We start from the raw sequence: 19,132 nt of genomic DNA, 5'->3' as shown, positions 1-19,132 counted from the left end.
ATGTAAATGCCAGCCCAGGAGCTTCCTGGTAGGGACATGACCTGAGAAGTCCTCATAACAGCCAACCTCTTGCAACCTCCAAGGGGGAGGAGGAGCCCATCCCAGGAGAGCTGACAGCAGGATTCCGGTAGAGGAGGGCAGGTGACAATACTGTAGGAGCCATGGAGACGGCTATGTGTGTTTGCTCTCCCTGCTGCACATGGCAGAGGTGCTGCCCTCGCTTATGCTCCTGTCTGTGCTGCAAGTTCCTCTTCACCTCGGAGCGGAACTGCACCTGCTTCCCCTGCCCTTACAAGGACGAGCGGAACTGCCAGTGCTGCCACTGCACCTGCGCCGAGAACCCCAACTGCCACTGGTGCTGCTGCTCCTGGGCCAATGACCCCAACTGCAAGTGCTGCTGCTCGGCCAGCAGCAACGTCAAGTGCTATTACTATGAGAGCCGCTGCTGCCGCCACGTCACCTTCACGTTTCACAAGGGCCGCCTCAGGACCATCCGCGTTTCGTAAGTGCTGAGCACCCCAGGTGGGCCACACTGGCTCAGAAAACTGGGGGCCCCCTGCTGGCTGGGGAATCCACAGGGCAGGCCAGTGTCCCTGCCCCAAGTCCATTTCTCTGTCTGAAAGAAGGAGACCAAGAATTTTGTAAAATTAAGTGTGTCCTAAACAGTTCTTGACCACATATAGACCTGAGTTTCAAATCCACGCTCCACCATTGTGTGCCTGAGCATCATGCTCTCCTGAGCATCGCTCTCTCACCTGAGCGTCACTCTGTCACCTGAGCATCACTCTCTCACCTGTGCAAAACAGCAACAGCCAGTACTCCATGCTCAAGCAGCTTGCCAGGCACTGCCTGTGTACCCCACGTAACCCTCGTCCTGTGCTCACCCTACCTCATGCCTCTAAGAAGTCTGAGGGAAGCGAGCCTCTGAGAGGTTAAGTTGCCAGGATCATATAGCCAGCCAGATGCACTCAGGATTTGAACCCAGAGTCTGTGTATTCTTAATTTGAAAATGCACTACTGTAAAACAGAGAGAATACATGCCATGACTCATGGGTATGAGGATGAATGCTTGTGCTTTGTAATCTGCCATGTGACATAGAAAGATAAATTGCTCTTCTTCTTCCTCCTCCGAACTCTTGACATCTGCAATGCTTATTAGAAAAGCAATCACTTTCCCAGGGCGCTGCTGACCCATGGCCTATAGACAGGCCCAGGTGGTTGTATATTCCCGCCAGCCTTCTCTTTGTTCCTATCTAGAGGGCATGCCACTGAGGGTCACAATCACTCTTTGAGGATATTCAGCCTCTGTATCAGGCACTGAATATCTTCCTCTTGCTCCAACCAAACCAGTCTTTTTACGTCACACATGAGGGGAGTCTGGAGTGCCAGAGACAGACTTCTTAGAGGCATAAGTTCAAAGTCTGGCGCTATGACAGGATTTGGAGAGGCAGGTTTGAAACCTTACAAGGTCAGAAAAGCACATCTGTGAGCAAAGGTTCAGTGAATTTGGGGGCGAATACAATCCATCTTGCATGTAAGCACTTAGTAGATGCTTAATGAACGTTACTCTCTGCTTGTGGTCCTCTTATGGTCCTTGCATGAGTAACAAACCCAGAAGTGTGGGTGCAGAAGTTCTAAGGTGTGTGTCCACACCTCTCTCTCCTCTCAACTGCCCCATTTTCTGTGCATTGGCCAGGAGAGTCCCTGAGCCCATTTCAACAGAGGAGGGATGACACTGGTGCTTTGGGAAGATGCCTTAGGTCAGCAGCTCCCAAACTTTGCCTTGCATTGGAATCACCTAGGAATCTATATATAAAAAAGGCTAATATGCAAAGTGTCCCCATGGGAGTTCGACTGGAAGTTCGATTGCTTGCTATGATGTGCACTGACCATCAGGGGGAGGCACGGACTGAAGGAAGGCTCCAGACAACAGCCAGCAGCCAGGGAAGGGAGGCCCTGACTGGCAGCCGGAAGGAAGGCCCCAGCTGGCAGCCGGAAGGCCCCAATAGGCCCTGAGCCCCAGCCAGGCATAGGGACTCTACCCATGCACGAATTTCGTGCACTGGGCTTCTAGTCTTTTTATAAAATAGTGATGCCTGGCCCCCATCCCCAGACATTCTGATTTCATTGGTCTGGAGTACCACCTGGGCATCAGAATTTTAAAAGTTCCCACTCCACCCCCAGTGATTCTATAATGCAGAATGGCCTGGATAGTATAAGGAGGGAAGTCAGGTGATACAAAGAGAACCAGGTGGAGGAACAGGCCTGAATTTGGGAGAGGGAGAAAGCCATGCAGAGGAGCAGAGGCTGGGTGTCTCAATAAGATAAGACTGCTGGGCTAGATGATGGTGTTGGCATGAGATCACTGCTCCTGAATGCGCAGGTCTATGCCTGAGGCTTTCAGAAGATGGTCAGAGTTGCTGTTACAGGTGTCAGGAGATTGGCTCTTGGTGCATGGAGGTTTGTCTTCCATTTGGCCTCTTTCCTGGTTTCTGAGCCACCGTCTCCCTGTCCCTCACCACTACTTACTGCTCAGCATCTTGCTCATCCCACCCCATGCTGGTCCATCCATCCTTCTCTGCCTTACTCATTCCTTTTCCACCTCCACCCCAGCTCCCTGGACCATTTACCACCTGTCTCTTAGCTCCTCTCTCCTTTCTCTTACCCAACAACACCTTCCCTCCCTTCTTTCTGATTTTCAATGCTGTCTCCCTTTATATTACATCTTGATTCTCAGAGCCACCTTATCAAATTAGAAAGGTCCATGCAGCTAACAGGTGTACAATGGAGCTGTTCCTCCAGGTGATCCCTTCAGGACCCAGGCAAGAGGCTGGGAAGGCCGAGAGGGAACATGACTGAGAATATTGAGGCCTGTGTGCCTAGAGCCCAGCATCTAAATCCTAAGGTATGAGTTTTCCAGGTGCCTGAGACTCCACCAGGGGCACTCTCTGTCACCACAGGGCCATTCATTCCAGAATACTTGAGTAGCAACTTTGATTGTCTGGGATCTGAGATATAGGTCCCTGGCCAAGGGAATGGGGAAGGAGATAGGGGCTTATAGGGACGACAAGAAGGCAAAAGCAGAAGAGGACACACTCACAATGTCAGGATCAATACCCAAACATCTCTAATGTAAACAGAGGAAACGAAATAGAAACAGTCACAAGCTGTGTATCTGGTGTATGATACCGCCATCCCCACAGCTAACTCATTTATTTTCATAAATTGCTTTTCCCCAATTTGCACTTGAATTTTACAAGTATGCTTTTATTTTGTTCAGAATTCTTATAGTCCTTGAAATCAGCCTCAGATATTAGACAAATAAAACACACACAGACAAAAACAGTACAAACACATACTTTCATGGTTTCGCTCATTGCTTTTCTCTACTGTGGACATCGGCTGGCTAGTACCAGAGGGTAGTACTTGCAGTGGCCACATCTATGGAATGTTGTTTAGTAGGTACCAGCAGTTAAGCACTTATCATGGATTAGCTCATGCAGACTTTGTAAAATTCTCACAAAAGAAGTAGTATTGCCAGCCTCAATTTACTGATGAGGAAACTGAGAATGAGAGAGCTTAAGAAACTCATCTCAAAATTGTACCTCTACTCTAATGCATTCTACCATGTGCAATCCGCCCAGGTCCTTAGTTCCTACTTGCCTAGTGGCGAGACACCAGGTTTTAGGCTTCGCTCAAACACTGACCTCCTGGTCTCCTGGGAAGGACACTTTTCCCATCCTCTTTGTGTTCCATCCTACACAATAATGATGTCAATGCCCTCCAGGCAAAACCTACCAACACCACACCTGTAGTTGGACAAAACTGGATTCATTGCCTCATGGCAACAAGTGAGAACATGCACCATGGTTAAATGTGAGGTGTCTCAATAAGAAGGCATCAATAAGTTATTATAGGTTCACATTAAGTGAGGGTGCAGGGATGAATCTGCTGTTGGGCATATTAATAAATCGCGTCTAGAAGGTGGAAAGAACAGAGAGAGCCTAAGGCTGCAACTGGTGAAAAAGCAGCAGTCACTCCCATTAACCAGGAGAGGAGATGTTTGGTATTTGTGTGGTTTGGATAATGTTCTTGCTCTTGTCCGACTTTAAAGATGATGAAGTGGTCTTGTGTGTGCTTTGTTTCATCAGCGTCCCAGAAAGGCCTTGCCTGGTGGTGGTGTTCTGAGATACTGTTATGACCACAGAACATCAGAGTGGGCTGATACTGCCAGGCCAGTTTCCAAGGCTTTTCTCTTGCTCGAAATTAACAAGTACTTACTGAGTTCAGGGCTTCTCTCAGGTCTTGCAGGTATTCAATTCAATTGTAACCCTCAAGAAACCCCCTAGTGTGGGTACTAGTTTTATAGTGAGGAAACGGGCAGAGACAGGTTCATTGACTTTTCTGAGGTCCCCCCACTTAAACACAGTGGAGGCAGGTTTAGAACCCTGACAGCCTGGCACCCAGCCCATTCTCCTCGCCATCCCGTGGGCCTGCCTCTTGGGAGCCCCCCGCCACTTTCCAAGGTGGAGAAATGAAGCAAGCCCTGGGAGCCCGCCTTCTGAAGCCCTCCCTGTGTTTGCTTCTCCTTTCAGCTCCAAAACCGCCCTGCGCATCGGGAGCAGCGATTCGCAATTGGATGAGATAAAGCCGACCACTTCGGGGAAAAGCCACCTGGTCGACCATCTCTTGTGTCCCATGTGCAACCGGCTGCGCCTGCATTCATTCATGCTGCCCTGCAACCACAGCCTGTGCGAGAAGTGCCTGCGGCAGCTGCAGAAGCACGCAGAGGTCACTGAGAACTTCTTCATCATCGTCTGCCCGGTGTGCAGCCGCTCGCACTGCATGCCCTACAGCCACAAGATGCAGCTGCCCGAGAACTACCTGCACGGGCGCCTCACCAAGCGCTACATGCAGGAGCACGGCTACCTCAAGTGGCGCTTTGACCGCTCCACCGGGCCCATCCTCTGCCAGGTCTGCCGCAGCCGGCACATCGCCTACAAGCGCTGCACCACCTGCCGCCTCAACCTGTGCAACGACTGCCTCAAGACCTTCCACTCGGACGTGGCCATGCAGGACCACGTCTTCGTGGACACCAGCACCGACGACCAGGACGAGAAGATCTGCATCCACCACCCGTCCAGCCGCATCATCGAGTACTGCCGCAACGACGACCAGCTGCTCTGCACCTTCTGCAAGACCTCCTTACACAACGGCCACGACACGGTCAACCTCATCGACGCCTGCTCTGAGAGGTCTGCCGCACTCTTCAGCGCCATTGCCAAGTTCAAAGCAGGTTCTGGTCCCCCTCTCTCCCCTCCTCTCCAGAATAGCACTGAACTAGGCTGCGTCACTGGCTTGGTGCCCATACCTGGCAACTACCACCAGCTGTTAACCTTCCTGTGCCTTGGTTTTCTCATCTATAAAATAGGGATAAATAGTAATACCTCCCTCATGGTGTGATTATGAGGATTAAATAAAAAAAAATTTAAGAAGGAAGAAGGAAGGGAAGGGAAGGGAAGGGAAGAAAGAAAGAGGAGAGAGAAATCTGACACATAAGAAATCCATAAAGATTCTATAATCCTAGATATAACCTTCGTGACCTTGGGCCCTATTTTCCCCTTTGAAAGATGGAGAGTTTGATCCTATGGTGTCCTGAAGTTCTGTGGGCCTTTCTAAGGTGTTCTGTCACTAGGTTCAAACTTGTTCTTAAGGACTCAATTCACTTTCTGGGGAGATGCCATGAATATGCATTTTAAACAGATCTCCAGGTAATTCAAAAGCCAGTGATCGGAGGGCCCTGGAGAGAAGTCGAGTGTTTGAAGCTGTGGTGTCACCCCAGCTACACACTGGCACTGCCCAGGGAGCCTTACTAACTAGGACCAGCAGCAGTAGCATCTCACAGGGGCTGGGGAGACATCACCCCATCCCGTCTACATGGAAATCTGCATTTTTATCAGAATCCCCAGAAGATTCCCTGCATTAGTTCGAAACCTAGCTGCAAAGTTCCTCCCCTGAATTCCTGAGCCCCAACTTAGGCCAATTTAGAGTCTCAGCAGGTGAGGCCAAGAGAAGAGCGGTTTTTACAGTTTCCCCGGTGATTCTGGTGCTCACAGAGGGCTGAGAACCACAGCTGGAGCAACAGAAAGCACAGCCTTTGGAGTTAGACAAAAATTAGGGACAGGCTCTCATTTCTCCCACTTACTTGCTGTGTGACACTGGACAATCACGTAACCTCCCTGAGCCTTTGATTCCTCATCTATAAATGGGAACAATATCTTCCTGGTAGAAAGATATGTGTAATATATCATAATATATGGATATGATCCATAATTTGTATAATGCGTGCATCTGGCACATATAAATGTTTAATTTAAAATAATAGCCACATTTAAGTATATTGCCTGAAAGAGACCTTGATTGGACTTTTCTCTAAGACCAGCTCTTGCAAAGCTGACATATTTGTAAGGGGGACGGGTGCTCTGGCCTCCTCCTTCCTCCTCTCCTGGCGCTGCCCCTTTCCCCTCCTCTATGAAATTTTTATCCTGCCTCTCAGGACTTTGCTCTACTTAAGCTTAACTTAAGCTTAATCCCTAATAAAGCAAGAAGTATCCGATCCAAGTATCGTTGACAGTGAGTGACTATTGAATAGTTAAATAAATTAATGCATAAAGTGGAATTTCAGCTGCCATAAGTCACAGTAGGGCTTGCATTTGGGGAGGGCAGGGGGCATTCCTCAGCACCACTGCAAGCCCACCCTGAGAGGTTCCTGTTTGGCCCCCATCTGCTTCACCACCTCATTCTTTCTGGTCCAGTGGGAGGCAGGAGGTGGGCAAAGAAAATGGGGACTTCAGGAAGTAGGCCAGAGAGTAACAGTGCTGATAGACCCTCCCCACACACAAAAAAAATGTTATAACATGGGACATAATGGCTTTCACTCAACAAATACCTTTCAAGCACCTCTACACATCCTGGTCATAGTAGTAACTAAGACAGCCTTGGGCCCTGTCCTCCTGGTCTGACAGAACTCCAGGGTTTCTCTTACTCAAATGCATGTTTTTGTGACAATGACCACCACCCACAAAGGTCCAGCTTACTATGGACCCATGACTATGTTAAGAACCAAGTGCAAAAAAGACTTGATCACCCCACTCCTGAGTACAATTTGGTGAGGACTGTAGCTCAACTCACTGCAGAGGTGGCCCTTCATGGGAAGGAGCTTACTCTGGAATAGGCCACATGTCTTCAAGTTGCTACCTAATGCCTAAGTCCCTGTAAAGCTAGCAAAGGTGCCCATTTCACAGATAGAGACATGCTACGTGCTCTCCTGGGCTGCAGTATCATTGGATTTATGAGTGCCCTGCACATCCATGCCCACTCATATTCATAGCTGTAATTCTAATGCCTAGGAAGGCATGTGCCATGGACCGGGTGTCCAGTCAATGTTTGTTGAATGACTAAATGAACTTAAAATCCAAATACCATGTGTGAGGATGCAGGATGGATTGGGTTCTCCTTAAAGTGTAACAGCAGACCCTTTATTGGAAGGAAGTGGGGGAAAGGCAAGAGAGGGAGCCCAGATGAATCCGAGAGAGTAGAGTCCCCCAGCAGAGAAAAAAGGCATGTGAAAGAGCAGCCCTGTTGTCGAGGGCTGCGTTTTCGGTGAATGAGGCAGGGCAACATTTAGAAGAAGTCACCAGAAATTTAGTCCTTTCTCCTACCCCTGCAAAAGCTTATCCTTCACACAGGGAACACCAGTCACTTCCTGTTGTCACATCTTCTCAAGTCCAATTTGCTGACAAGTGAAGTCTGGTGAAAATTCCTATCAAAGGTGGCCTTGAACTTCCAACTTCAGACTCAAGGCCACAGGGATTACTGTTATAAGATAGAAGTGTGCCAGGGAAGGGTGACTCTTATATCTGAGGGAAGTACTAGAGGAGGAGGAAGAGAGGAGTATACTGAGGAAGGCCAAGTGCATTTTATAAATCATTTTATGAAGTGCGTGCTGGTGTGTTTCAGCCAACCTACAAGTGCCTTCCCTGCCTCCCCACCCACTTCCTTGGAGTCCAAGGTAATTTGCTCCAGTTTACTACAGGCTTTGACATCTGGGGAAATGAAAACTTTAACAGAAGTTACTAACTTGGTTGTTTTGCAGTCCGATATGAAATTGATAATGACCTTATGGAATTCAACATTTTAAAAGGCAGCTTTAAAGCTAACAAGGAGGCAAAGCGAAAAGAGATCAGAAATGGCTTTCTCAAGCTACGCAGCATCCTACAGGAAAAGGAGAAACTGATCATGGAGCAGGTAGAGAACCTAGAAGTGTCCAGGCAAAAGGAGATTGAAAAATATGTGTACGTCACATCCACGAAAGTGAATGAGATGAACGGCCTGATCGCCTACTCCAAGGAAGCTCTCAAGGAGACAGGCCAAGTGGCATTCCTGCAGTCCGCCAAGATTCTGGTGGAGCAGATTGAGGACGGCATCCAGAGCACCTACAGGCCCGACCCACAGCTCCGGCTACACTCCTCGCAATGCCTGCCCTTGGACTTTGCTGAGCTCTCCAGTGCCATCCATGAGCTCTTCCCCATGGGACCCAAGAAGGTATGCTCCTCAGGGGACTCCCTGCCCTCCCCCTACCCCACCCACTCAGAAATGATGATTGCCAGGAAGGTCACTTTCAGCACCCACAGCTTGGGCAACCAGCAGATATATCAGCGAAGCTCCTCCTTATTGTCCTTCAAAACCACCGGGGGAGAGAAGGTCAAGGCGGGTCTGGAGGCCTATGGGCGAGCGCAGTCCACCGCACCTGCCAAAACCACAGATGGCCTCTACACCTACTGGAGTGCAGGGGCAGAAAACCAGTCTCTACAGAACAGCAGCAGCTTCCACAACTGGTACTCGTTCAACGAATGCCCTGTGAAAACCCCAGGCCCAATTGTTATCTACCAGACTCTGGTGTATCCAAGAGCTGCCAAGGTGAGAAAAAAACTCTAGGCTATTGGTTCTCAACCTTTTGGCCCTTTAAATACAGTTCTTCATGTTGTAACCCAACCATAAAATTATTTTCGTTGCTACTTCATAACTGGAATGTTGCTACTGTTATGAATCGTAATGTAAGTATCTGATATGCAGGATGGTCTTAGGCGACCCCTGTGAAAGGGTCATTCGACCGCCAAAGGGATCGTGACTCACAGGTTGAGAACTGCTGCTCTGGGCTCTGTGGGGAAGGTGAGAGGGTGTGGGGTGTGGGATGGACGTGGGTAGTCATTAGTGCTTTGACCTCTGGGGTCTGGTCGCTCAAATTGGTGCCTCTGGACTCTTTGTGGTCAATCCACTCAAGAGGGATACATTTCTGAAATCTAAGCAACCCAAGACTGGCTTAAAGCAAACAATGTAATTAACTCATAGTGAGAAATATGTCTAAAAGCCCAAATCCCACTTCAAAGGCAGCTTCTCTATTGAAAGAGAACCCAAGGCCAGAAGCAAAATAAGTTGAACAGACTGTTTGGAAAGTGTAGTATTTCCTAGAGGAAGGCCTGTAATAGTAGAGAGAGCCAGAAATTGGGATTAGAACTGCAGGTTCCATTATCTATCAGCTATAATTCCACTAAACTGCTACCATTCCTCAAGAAAATACCCAGACTCAGCATGATTTGGAAAGATTGGAGGATAATCCCCACTGGCATTCCAATTCTTATCTCATAAGATTCAACTTTTTGTGGGGAGTAGAGGGGTGGATCTCTCACAGACTCTACAACAGCCACCATCTGGCTTCAGGGTCATGGCCTCTACTTGATTCTCTTGGCCTAACTTAGACAAATAGCCTTTCCTTGTTAAATTCCTTTCAAATCCAGCTGAACCTAAATTGAACTGTTTGTAGAATACTCTGTTAAAGTTCAGGGAAGAAAAAAGATTAACATGAAACTAGAAACTAGATATTCTACTAGAGGATATCTTCTCTCGTCTTAGGATTCCCTACAAGGACCTCTCCAAGGCAAGCCCATGGCCTGCTTCCCTGTGGCAGAGCTCACCCTTTGCCCCCATAATCTGAGAACACTTCCAAATACTTTTAGCATCCTTCAAGTCTAAAGTAGGAGTGCTCAAATATGAATGTGCACTTGGGTATCTTGTTAAAATGCAGGTTGTTTCAGTGGGTCTCAGCAGGGCCTGAGATTCGTCATTTCTAACAAACATCTAGGTGTTGCCATTGGGCTGATCTGCAGGCCATACTTTGTATAGGGCCTTAAAACAATAAAATGAAAGCCAGATACAAGCCAAGCTATCCCTTTCCTCTCCCCTGAGACACCACAATCTATGTTTTAGAGGCTATAATTGATACTAAGAATGATCTTATGCTGCAACATGGAACATACCCTCCCATAAGCCATCAAAGCCAAGTATTTCTGCCCTTCACATAAGAGATACCACAACTGAGCAGCTAAACCTACACTTCCATATGGTACTAGATCAGCAAAGCCTGCAGCTCAGGGATGACATTAGGTCTCATCTCCACGCAATTCAGGCCTCTTGGGAGGTTGGCAGGCTCTTGCCCCAGAAGGAAAGGGCTGGTGATGTCTGCTCTCTGATTGGGCTTGGAGAACAGTCAGTCACTCCATGCCACCTATTAGTGGTCCCTGAATGAGCTCAAGAAAGGAGCCTAACCCAGCCAATGTGGTTCGGTTGGCTGAGTGTTGTCCCATGCACTGAGAGGTCACCAGCTCAGTTCCCAGTCAGGCCGCATGCCCAGGTTGTGGGCTTGATCCCCAGTAGGGCATGTGCAGCAGACAGCTGATCAACGGTTCTCGCTCACAGATGTTTCCATCTCTCTCCTTCTCCCTCTCTAAATATATATCTAATAAAAGGGTAATATACAAATTGACCAAACGGCAGAACGACTAGTCGCTATGATGCCCACTGACCACAGGGGGCAGACACTCAACACAGGATCTGCCCCTAGCCCTCAGGCCCCGATTGCCCTATTGGAGCCTGCGGGCCAACCTCTCAGTCCCTTCCCCAGGCTGGCAAGCCCCGATCACCTGATAGCCAACGGGGAACCAGGGGTGGGTGGCAGTGGAAGGAGAGAAAGAGAGAGAGAGAGAGAGAGAGAGAGAGAGAGAGAGAAACTAGAGGCCCAGTGCATGAAATTCATGCATGGCGGGTGGGTCCCTCAGCCTGGCTTGCACCCTCTCACAGTCCGGGACCCCTTGGAGAATGTCTAACTGCCTCTCGCAATCTGGGACCGTTAGCTCCTAACCACTTGCCTGCCTGCCTGATCACCCCTAACCTCTCACCTGCCTGCCTGCCTGATTGCCCCTAACCACTCGCCTGCCTGCCTGCCCCTAACCACTCTGCCTGTCTACCTGATTGCCCCTAACTGCTCGCCTGCCTGCCTGCCCCTAACCACTCTGCCTGTCTACCTGATCGCCCCTAACTGCTTGCCTGCCTGCCTGATCATCCCTAACCACCTTTGCCTTGGCCCCGCTGCCGCGGCTTTGTCTGAAAGGACGTCTGAAATGACGTCCAGAGGGTCATTTGGCTGTCCGGTCTAATTAGCATATTATGCTTTTGTTATTATATATTTTTAATTCTAAAGTTTTAAAAAAAGAAAGGAGCCTACACAGGAAAATCTAGTCATGTCATAGACTGTCAAGAGAGTGGTATTTGATGGGAAAATATCCTTGATCCCTATATTAGGATCATGGAATAGAATTCACACAGAAATCATAGTGCTTAATAATGCAGAAGATGAAATCTCTCAAATGATGGTTGACTAACAGTCCCCTTTAGGCTTTTGGCATAGAAAGTGTTCTTAAAATTTGAGTTATGTATCTTAAAAATCCTAAGGAGTTTTCATAAAACTCAATTTTACTTTCAGAAATTCCTCCGAAGGAAATGATTAAAAATTCAGATCAAGATTCATGCCAAACATGTTTATTGCACCATTATTTATTAAAGGATAACATTAGAAACAACCTAAATGTTCAACTATAGAAGGACTAAATCATTTGTGGGGCAGTTATTAAAATGGTGCATTACTGAATTTTTAATGATGCAAGGAAATATATAATAAGTGATAAAAAGCAGGAATCAAAGTAATAGAATCCAAATTACATGTATTTCTGTGTTTGTATATATTCAAAAATTGGAAAAAAATAATAATTATTAATTGAATTATGGGATTATATGTAATATTTATTTTCTTCCCTTATAACTTTTCTGTATTTTCTAAGTATTTCACAGTGAGTACATTTATTTTGATAAGCATAAAAATAACTTTCATTAAGTTTTAAAAGCAAGAATAAAAAAAAAACCCTCATTGACACAGACAATAGTATGGTGATTACCAGAGAGAGAGGGGGTAGGGGGGAGATAGAAAATAAATGGTGATGGAAAGGAAACTTCATTTTGGCATCTTTCTGTCCTTGAAACACAATATAATATACAGATGATGTGTTGTAGAATTGTATGCCTGAGATCTGTATAATTTTATTAATCAATGTCACCCCAATAAATTTAATAAAAATTTATAAATAAAAAAAGAAGAGACTCCAAAGAACTCTTACCCCCTCTGCCATTGAGGACACAGGGAGAGAAAGGATGTCTATGACCGTGGAAATAGGCCCTCACCAGACACTGAATCTGTAGGTGCCTAGATCTTGGACTTTTACCCTTCAGAACTATGAAAAATAAATGTCTGTGTGTTTGTTTGTTTTTAAGAGTAATTATAAATTAATTTTATAAATACTACAGCATTTATTAAAATGTAAATAAAGCATGTAATATCTATTTAAAAATACAATTATTATAGACTATTTACATGCCAGGTACAATCTGCCAATTGATACTTGTTAATATATCTCTTCCCAAGGATTAATATTTTATGCTTTGAGTATGAACATATATCCTCCATTGCTTAAATAAGTCAGTTCACCTCTGTAGGACTCTGTGTATTTTTGGTATATAAAATAGAGGGTTGGAATATATACACCTTTAATCTTATAGGATTCTGTGCTTCCTTTGGAATTTGCTAAAAGTAAGGTTTGTGAGCCTCAACTGTAAAATGGGATAATAAAATCTCCCTTCCAGGGGGTTGTGAGGATGAAGTGAGTTAAGAATGTCTGGCACAATCTGATGCATGACAGGTGTGTAATAAATGGTAGTTACCTGATTAGTGGTGTTAGGAGGACTACGGTCACCTCCATGGAACAGAACTTAGAAGAGCATCTTTCTGTTCTTGAAACACATCACAAGCTTCAGTCAGGCCTCATAACACAGCCTTTCACTACTGTTGCACAAGATCTAACTCAAAGTCAGCAGCTAGAGGTGGTGGGGTCAGCTTAAACTCCCTCCACAGATAGTCAACGACACAAATCTTTATGGGAGAGAAAGCTGAAAGGTGTGTGCTAGGACCACACCCACATGTTCATTTCTCCATAGGTTTACTGGACATGCCCGACAGAAGACGTAGACTCTTTTGAGATGGAATTCTATGAAGTCATTTCTTCCCCTCCAAACAATGTGCGGACAGAGCTCTGTGGACAAATTCGGGACATAACGCAGCAGAGTCTGGAGCTGCACAACCTGACCCCCAACACCGAGTATCTGTTTAAAGTCAGAGCCATCAATGATAGTGGTCCTGGGCAATGGAGTGACATCTGCAAGGTACTGTGCACATTCCTTTCAGACAGATTTTCATTGTAAGCTCTGGATGCAGGCAGGTCTGCTAGGATGATCATGATGCCACAGAACCCACCCTATATGTGGCTGCCCCTTCTAATCCCAGAAAACTTAACTCAGGGCCGACTTTGCGAATGTGGCCTAAGAATCAGTTTGATTAAAAAAAAAATAAACACATTTGCGCTAGGCATTGTGTTAGGTTGTAGAGATTCAGAGGAAAATAAGACATAATCCTTGCCTTCAGAGTCTAGTAAACAAAGAGTCATGGTGTGAGAAGGACAAAAAACAGGGGGGGTTACCTGTTAGCCCTGGTGGTGACTGAAAGGATTAGGTGTCAGATTTAACAAATACAAATACAGGATGCCCAATTAAAATGAAACTCAGGCAAACAACAAATATTTTTAGTATATGTATATTTGGGATACAGAGATGCTAAAAAAAATTCACTTGCTGCTTAGCTAAAAGTCAAGGAAAGCCACTGAAAGGGTCAGGATGGACGCCACAAAACAGGGTGCCAGGTGATTCCTGCGCTCTTTATGATGCAAGGCTGGCTCTTCCATAGAGCCCCAGGGACATACATTCATGAGTATAATTTTATGGATATTCAGAGGAGGAAAGGAAACAAATACCAAGACTGTGCAGAACTATCTTACAGTACAACAATGACAGTATTCTTTGCAGTTTGAGTAGATTATGTTTTCATCAGGAATTTTTTAGAAAGAAAGAGATTAAGTCCATCCATTTCAGCTTTTGAAAAGGGAAATTTATATAGATAAATAGAACAAACTGATGTTTGCCAGAGGGGAGGGGAGGGGAGGGGAGTTGGAGGACTGCATGAAAAGGGGGAAGGGATTGAGAAGTACCAAGTGGTAGTGACAAAATAGCCACGGGGGTGTAAAATACAGCCCAGGGAACATAGTCAATAACATTGTAAAAACTAGGTGGGTACTTGAATTCTCAGGGGGATCACTTTGTAAATTATGTAACTGTCTAACCACTCTACTGTATACATGGGAACTAATATAATATTGCATGTCAACTGGAATTGAAAAATAACATATTTTAAAAAGGGAAATTTATAGTACAAAGAGAGGGGAGTCTCATGAGACCACTTCCAGCCAGGGCATGCATATGACACTCAAGAGAACTAGAAGGTCATTGTCTCTCAGTCTCCATCAATCAATCAATCTCTCAATCTCTCTCTCTCTCTCTCTCTCTCTCTCTCTCTCTCTCTCTCTCTCTCTCCCCGACTGGTGACATTCCCTTTCATTCTGGTCCATTGTTTGCAGAAGAGAATCTGATGGGTTGCTACCTCTAGTGATAAAAGGAAGCAGGAGGTACAGTGTGGACAGGAGTCTACCAGTAGCAGGCCTCCTGCCAGGAACGGGGGGAGGCTCTCTACTCCCTCCAGGTAGCCAGCTCTTGGGATCATGCTCTGTTTCTGGAGCCCAAGACCCCCATGGCCCCCTCCTTCTCCCCCAGAGGTCAGACACCCACATGGGAAGGAAAGGCTGTTCCTCCTGCCACACCCCAGCCAGTCACTGTGTCGGTCAGTTGCCCCAGAGCCCTTCTTGTTGCTACTCTTCTCTGCAGAGCCTGGAACACCCACAGCTGCTACCACATTTCACAGCATGTCCTCTGACCATGATCTTTCCTTCAATCTAATGTCATCTGCCTTCTCATTAAAAAAAAATTTCCTCAAAAATGTGCCCATGAAGAGCACTCAGTACTGTTACTAATTTTTTTCAGTGTTATCCTCTGACGTTTTTATTTTTTAAACATATTTCTGTTGATTTTCAAGAGAGAGGAAGGGGGTGGGGGGAGAGCGAGAGAAACATCAATAAGAGAAACATCTACCAACTGCCTCCTGCTACCCCCTACTGAGGATCAAACCTGCAATCCGGGCATGTGCCCTGACTGGGAATCAAACCAGGGACATGGGACAAAGCTCAACCAACTGAGTCACACCGGCCAGGGCTGCTCTGTCACTTTTAGATGCTAGGGAGAGAGATGGGGCTGGAAGACTGAAGTATGTTGGCTTTAAGTAGATGTTTGTCATCCCTCTTTAACTCCTTGAGAATGGAAGTCATGTGTGATTCATCTTTCTTTCTCCCACAATGCTTACCACAGCACTGTGCACAGAGCAGGCTCTTAATGGTTATTGAGTGAATACATGAGTGAAATGTGAGCAAACAAATGGATATATGAATGGATGTCTAAATTAAGTGAAGAAATAAATTGATAGACAAAATTAATAATTACAAAGTAGCAAAAGCTGCCTGAAAGCTCCCAAGTGTCTTACACAATCAGTCAGGAATAACACTCCCCCTGAAATTGTGTGTATGTGATTAATCTGCCCTCCGTGTCTGGGAAGAAAACTCATCACAATCCTTTTGCTTTTTAACACAGTTTCTAAATGAGCAGAGCACTAATTAATGAGGTTTTCTGGGGGCTTCATTTTTACCAGAGTCACAGAGCTACAATATAGATTTTTCCTTCAGAAGTAATTCTTCCTCCCTCTCTGTGATTGTATTAGCATTCCAGGAGAACACTGGCTTCCTTAACATTTGTCATGATTTGCATAAGTAAAGGCTTCAATGGCAAATGAAAATAAGATGGTGTGTCTGAATGACATTTATAAAGCTTCATAAAAGTAATGACTTCAGCTCTTTCCTATAAAATCGAAATATTTTTCCTTTGGCATCAGTTCAGTGCAGGTATTCCTGAAAGGTTTCATTTAAAATGATGTAATGAGGCAGCAGAATCATTGCTTCTCTGAAATGCAATATTTCTATCAGATGTACTTTTGTAAAGGAAGTGAAATAGCACCTTTTGTATTTGATTTTCATAGTCTGGGGCTTGTTGATTTTTTTAAAGGGATTTTATTTGAAGTGTAGCACGTGAAGCATGAAAATTAACTTTAATACTTTTTAAAGGTGCCATTTACTGAAGGCGACGCTGTGTCAGACGCTGTATAGTCATGATCACTGATCATCTTAACTACTTGGCAGGTGGGGAGTTACAGCCTCCATTTTACAGATAAGGAAACTGAGGCTCACAGAGACGGGGTGTCTGGCCTCAGGTAACTCAAAGGAATTGAGTGGGAAGCTAGGTCTCCTCCAAGGCAGGAGCGCTTTGCCCCCGTGAACCATACATAATCAGGTGCAGGGCAGGCTCCGCCCTGGGGACCTGGCACCTCATTCTGGGAGAACGTCATCCAAGCCAACAGCAATGAGAGCCAGACTTTGGTTTCTTTGAGAGGTGAAAACGTGCATTGGGAAGAACATTGGACTTGGGCTGGTGTACCCGGGCCCAAGCCCCAATGCTGCCAGGCTGCAAGTGCTGTGAGGCCAGACCCCATGCTGGCCTTACTCACCCCCTTGGTCCGCAGTCCAAGCAGTGAGCCTCTAACGTCCAAGACCCTAATGATATTTTTGAAGGAATGGAGAAATCTGTTTGTAGGCAAGTCCTCTACCTTTTGGCCTCAGTTTCTCCTCCTGCTCTTCCTCTCATCCTCAATGTACCTGCTGACCACCATCCCCATTTCTGGAAATGGTCTCCTTACTTTGCCTGTTTCCCTCTGACTTCAAATCACAGCAGACTTCCAAGAAGTCTCCCCATGACAAAGGTAACTTTCCATCTATGCACTGGTTTCCTGTTGCTGCTGAAACAAATTAGTGGCTAAAACAACATAAATGCATTTATTATCTGACAGTCTGGAGATCAGAAATCCAAAATGGGCCTTTTTGGGTAAAATCAAGGTGTCATCAGGGCTGTATTCCTTCTGGAGGCTCTAAGAGAAAATTCATTTTCTTGCCTTTTCCAGCTTTTAGCAATCCCCCACATTCCTCAGTTCAGGGCCCCTTCCTCCATTTTCAAAGACAGCACCGTCAGGCTGAGTCCTCACCCTGCCATCTCTCTGGTTCTCGCTGGCCTTAGACCCACCTGATGATCCAGAATAATCTCCCTGCCCAAAGGCCAGCTGAGCACCAACTTAATTCCCCTTTGCCACGGAACATGACACAGTCACATGTTCCCGGGACTGGGACAGGGACATCTTTAGGGGACATTATTCTGCCTACCACAATCTGTAAATCAGATGACCCAAGTTACATCAGATTTGGAGGTAAAAATTCAGACCCAACAATAGTCAAACTGGCACTGTTCTAGGTCTTTCTTCAGGAAATGCGTCACCCTGCCCCCACCCATCCTCTCAAATTCCTTCTCTGTCTGTACTGGAGTTCCCCCCACCCCACCCTGTGTCTGACTTGTGCACAAGTAGTCTTGCTGGCACTCTGAGTCTCTGCAGGGCTGCTCCCTCCCTGCTCGCTGCCTTCAGGATGGAACTCAGCCATAGATCAGGGTCTCCTGGCCTTCCTGGGCATCTTTCCTGGCTTCCATACAATGCTAGTTCTGGTTTATCCTCTGTCCCTACTGCAGGGACTGGGGAGGACCAAGAGGGCTGGTTTATGGTGAAACCCATCTGACCTCACAGCCCCAACACTGTCATCAGCTCCCCTTCACACGAGGTGCCTTAAAGAACATGTAACCTAGTCTGTAAAAGCCCAATCCCACCACAAATTAGTTGTAAGACTTTAGAAAAACTACCCAATCCTTCTGAGCCTCAGTTTCTTCATCTATAAAATGGGGTCAGTGGCACCTGCCTCGTGTGATTGTCATGAGTTGTTAATGAAATGACGTGTGTAGCACCTGGCACAAAGCAGGGGCCCAGCCTCGGGGAGCTGCGGTTTCCCGGTGGCTGACGCCATGGCTCTCGGCTTCTGCTTACAGGTGCAGACACCCGATGGGCATGGGAAGAACCGAGCTAAGTGGGGCCTGCTGAAGAATATCCAGTCTGCCCTCCAGAAGCGCTTCTGAGCCCCCCACAGAGCAGGCAGCAACGTCAGAGACACACCACAAAATAGACACATAGACACACACATACGTATATGTATTTTCTCACCACGTGCTTCAATGAGGCTGCAGATGATGTTCCAGAACCAGAGCTGTTTCAGCAGGAATCTTCTAAGAACTAATAAAAGGAAATGCCTGATGACATGCCTCGCTGTTTGTTCATTATTATGACACAAAGATACAAAATAGTCAGCAAGTCTCCATGTTGCCATTAGCTCAGGTGTGGCCCTAAGTCCAGAATTCTGTGGTGTTTTGTCTGCAGCTCTGCCAGGCTGCGGGTGGTGAAAGGGCGCTCTGTGAGTCAGGCCCTGCTGTGCATTCTAACGCTAGTCTAACCAGCTTTCAGTGTGTGGACAAGTCGCTGATGGGCAGGGAGCTCATTACCTCACCATGCAGTCTATTTCAATATTAAGCAGCCACATTATTAGAATGTTTTTCCAAATTATAGGGCCTGAACTTGCCTTTCCATAACTTTAATCCATGGCCTGAGGTCTGACTGAGTCATAAAGACTGAGAACTCCCCCTCTCCTCCTGCTCT

General features: G+C 46.4%; 1 protein-coding gene across 1 annotated transcript; it reads left to right on the top strand.

The window, feature by feature from the left end:
* Window positions 1-161: 161 nt before the first annotated feature.
* Window positions 162-18,558, top strand: TRIM42 (tripartite motif containing 42). The gene is made up of 5 exons (XM_036331534.1): window positions 162-502; window positions 4,596-5,296; window positions 8,156-8,979; window positions 13,441-13,665; window positions 18,472-18,558. The coding sequence occupies exons 1-5, from the start codon at window positions 162-164 to the stop codon at window positions 18,556-18,558; spliced, it is 2,178 nt and encodes a 725-aa protein (XP_036187427.1).
* The last annotated feature ends 574 nt before the right edge of the window (window positions 18,559-19,132 follow it).

This window comes from Myotis myotis, unplaced genomic scaffold, assembly GCF_014108235.1.
Source record: "Myotis myotis isolate mMyoMyo1 unplaced genomic scaffold, mMyoMyo1.p scaffold_m19_p_13, whole genome shotgun sequence".
NCBI classification, from domain to species: domain Eukaryota; kingdom Metazoa; phylum Chordata; class Mammalia; order Chiroptera; family Vespertilionidae; genus Myotis; species Myotis myotis.
This window is presented reverse-complemented; position numbering and strand designations above follow the sequence as displayed.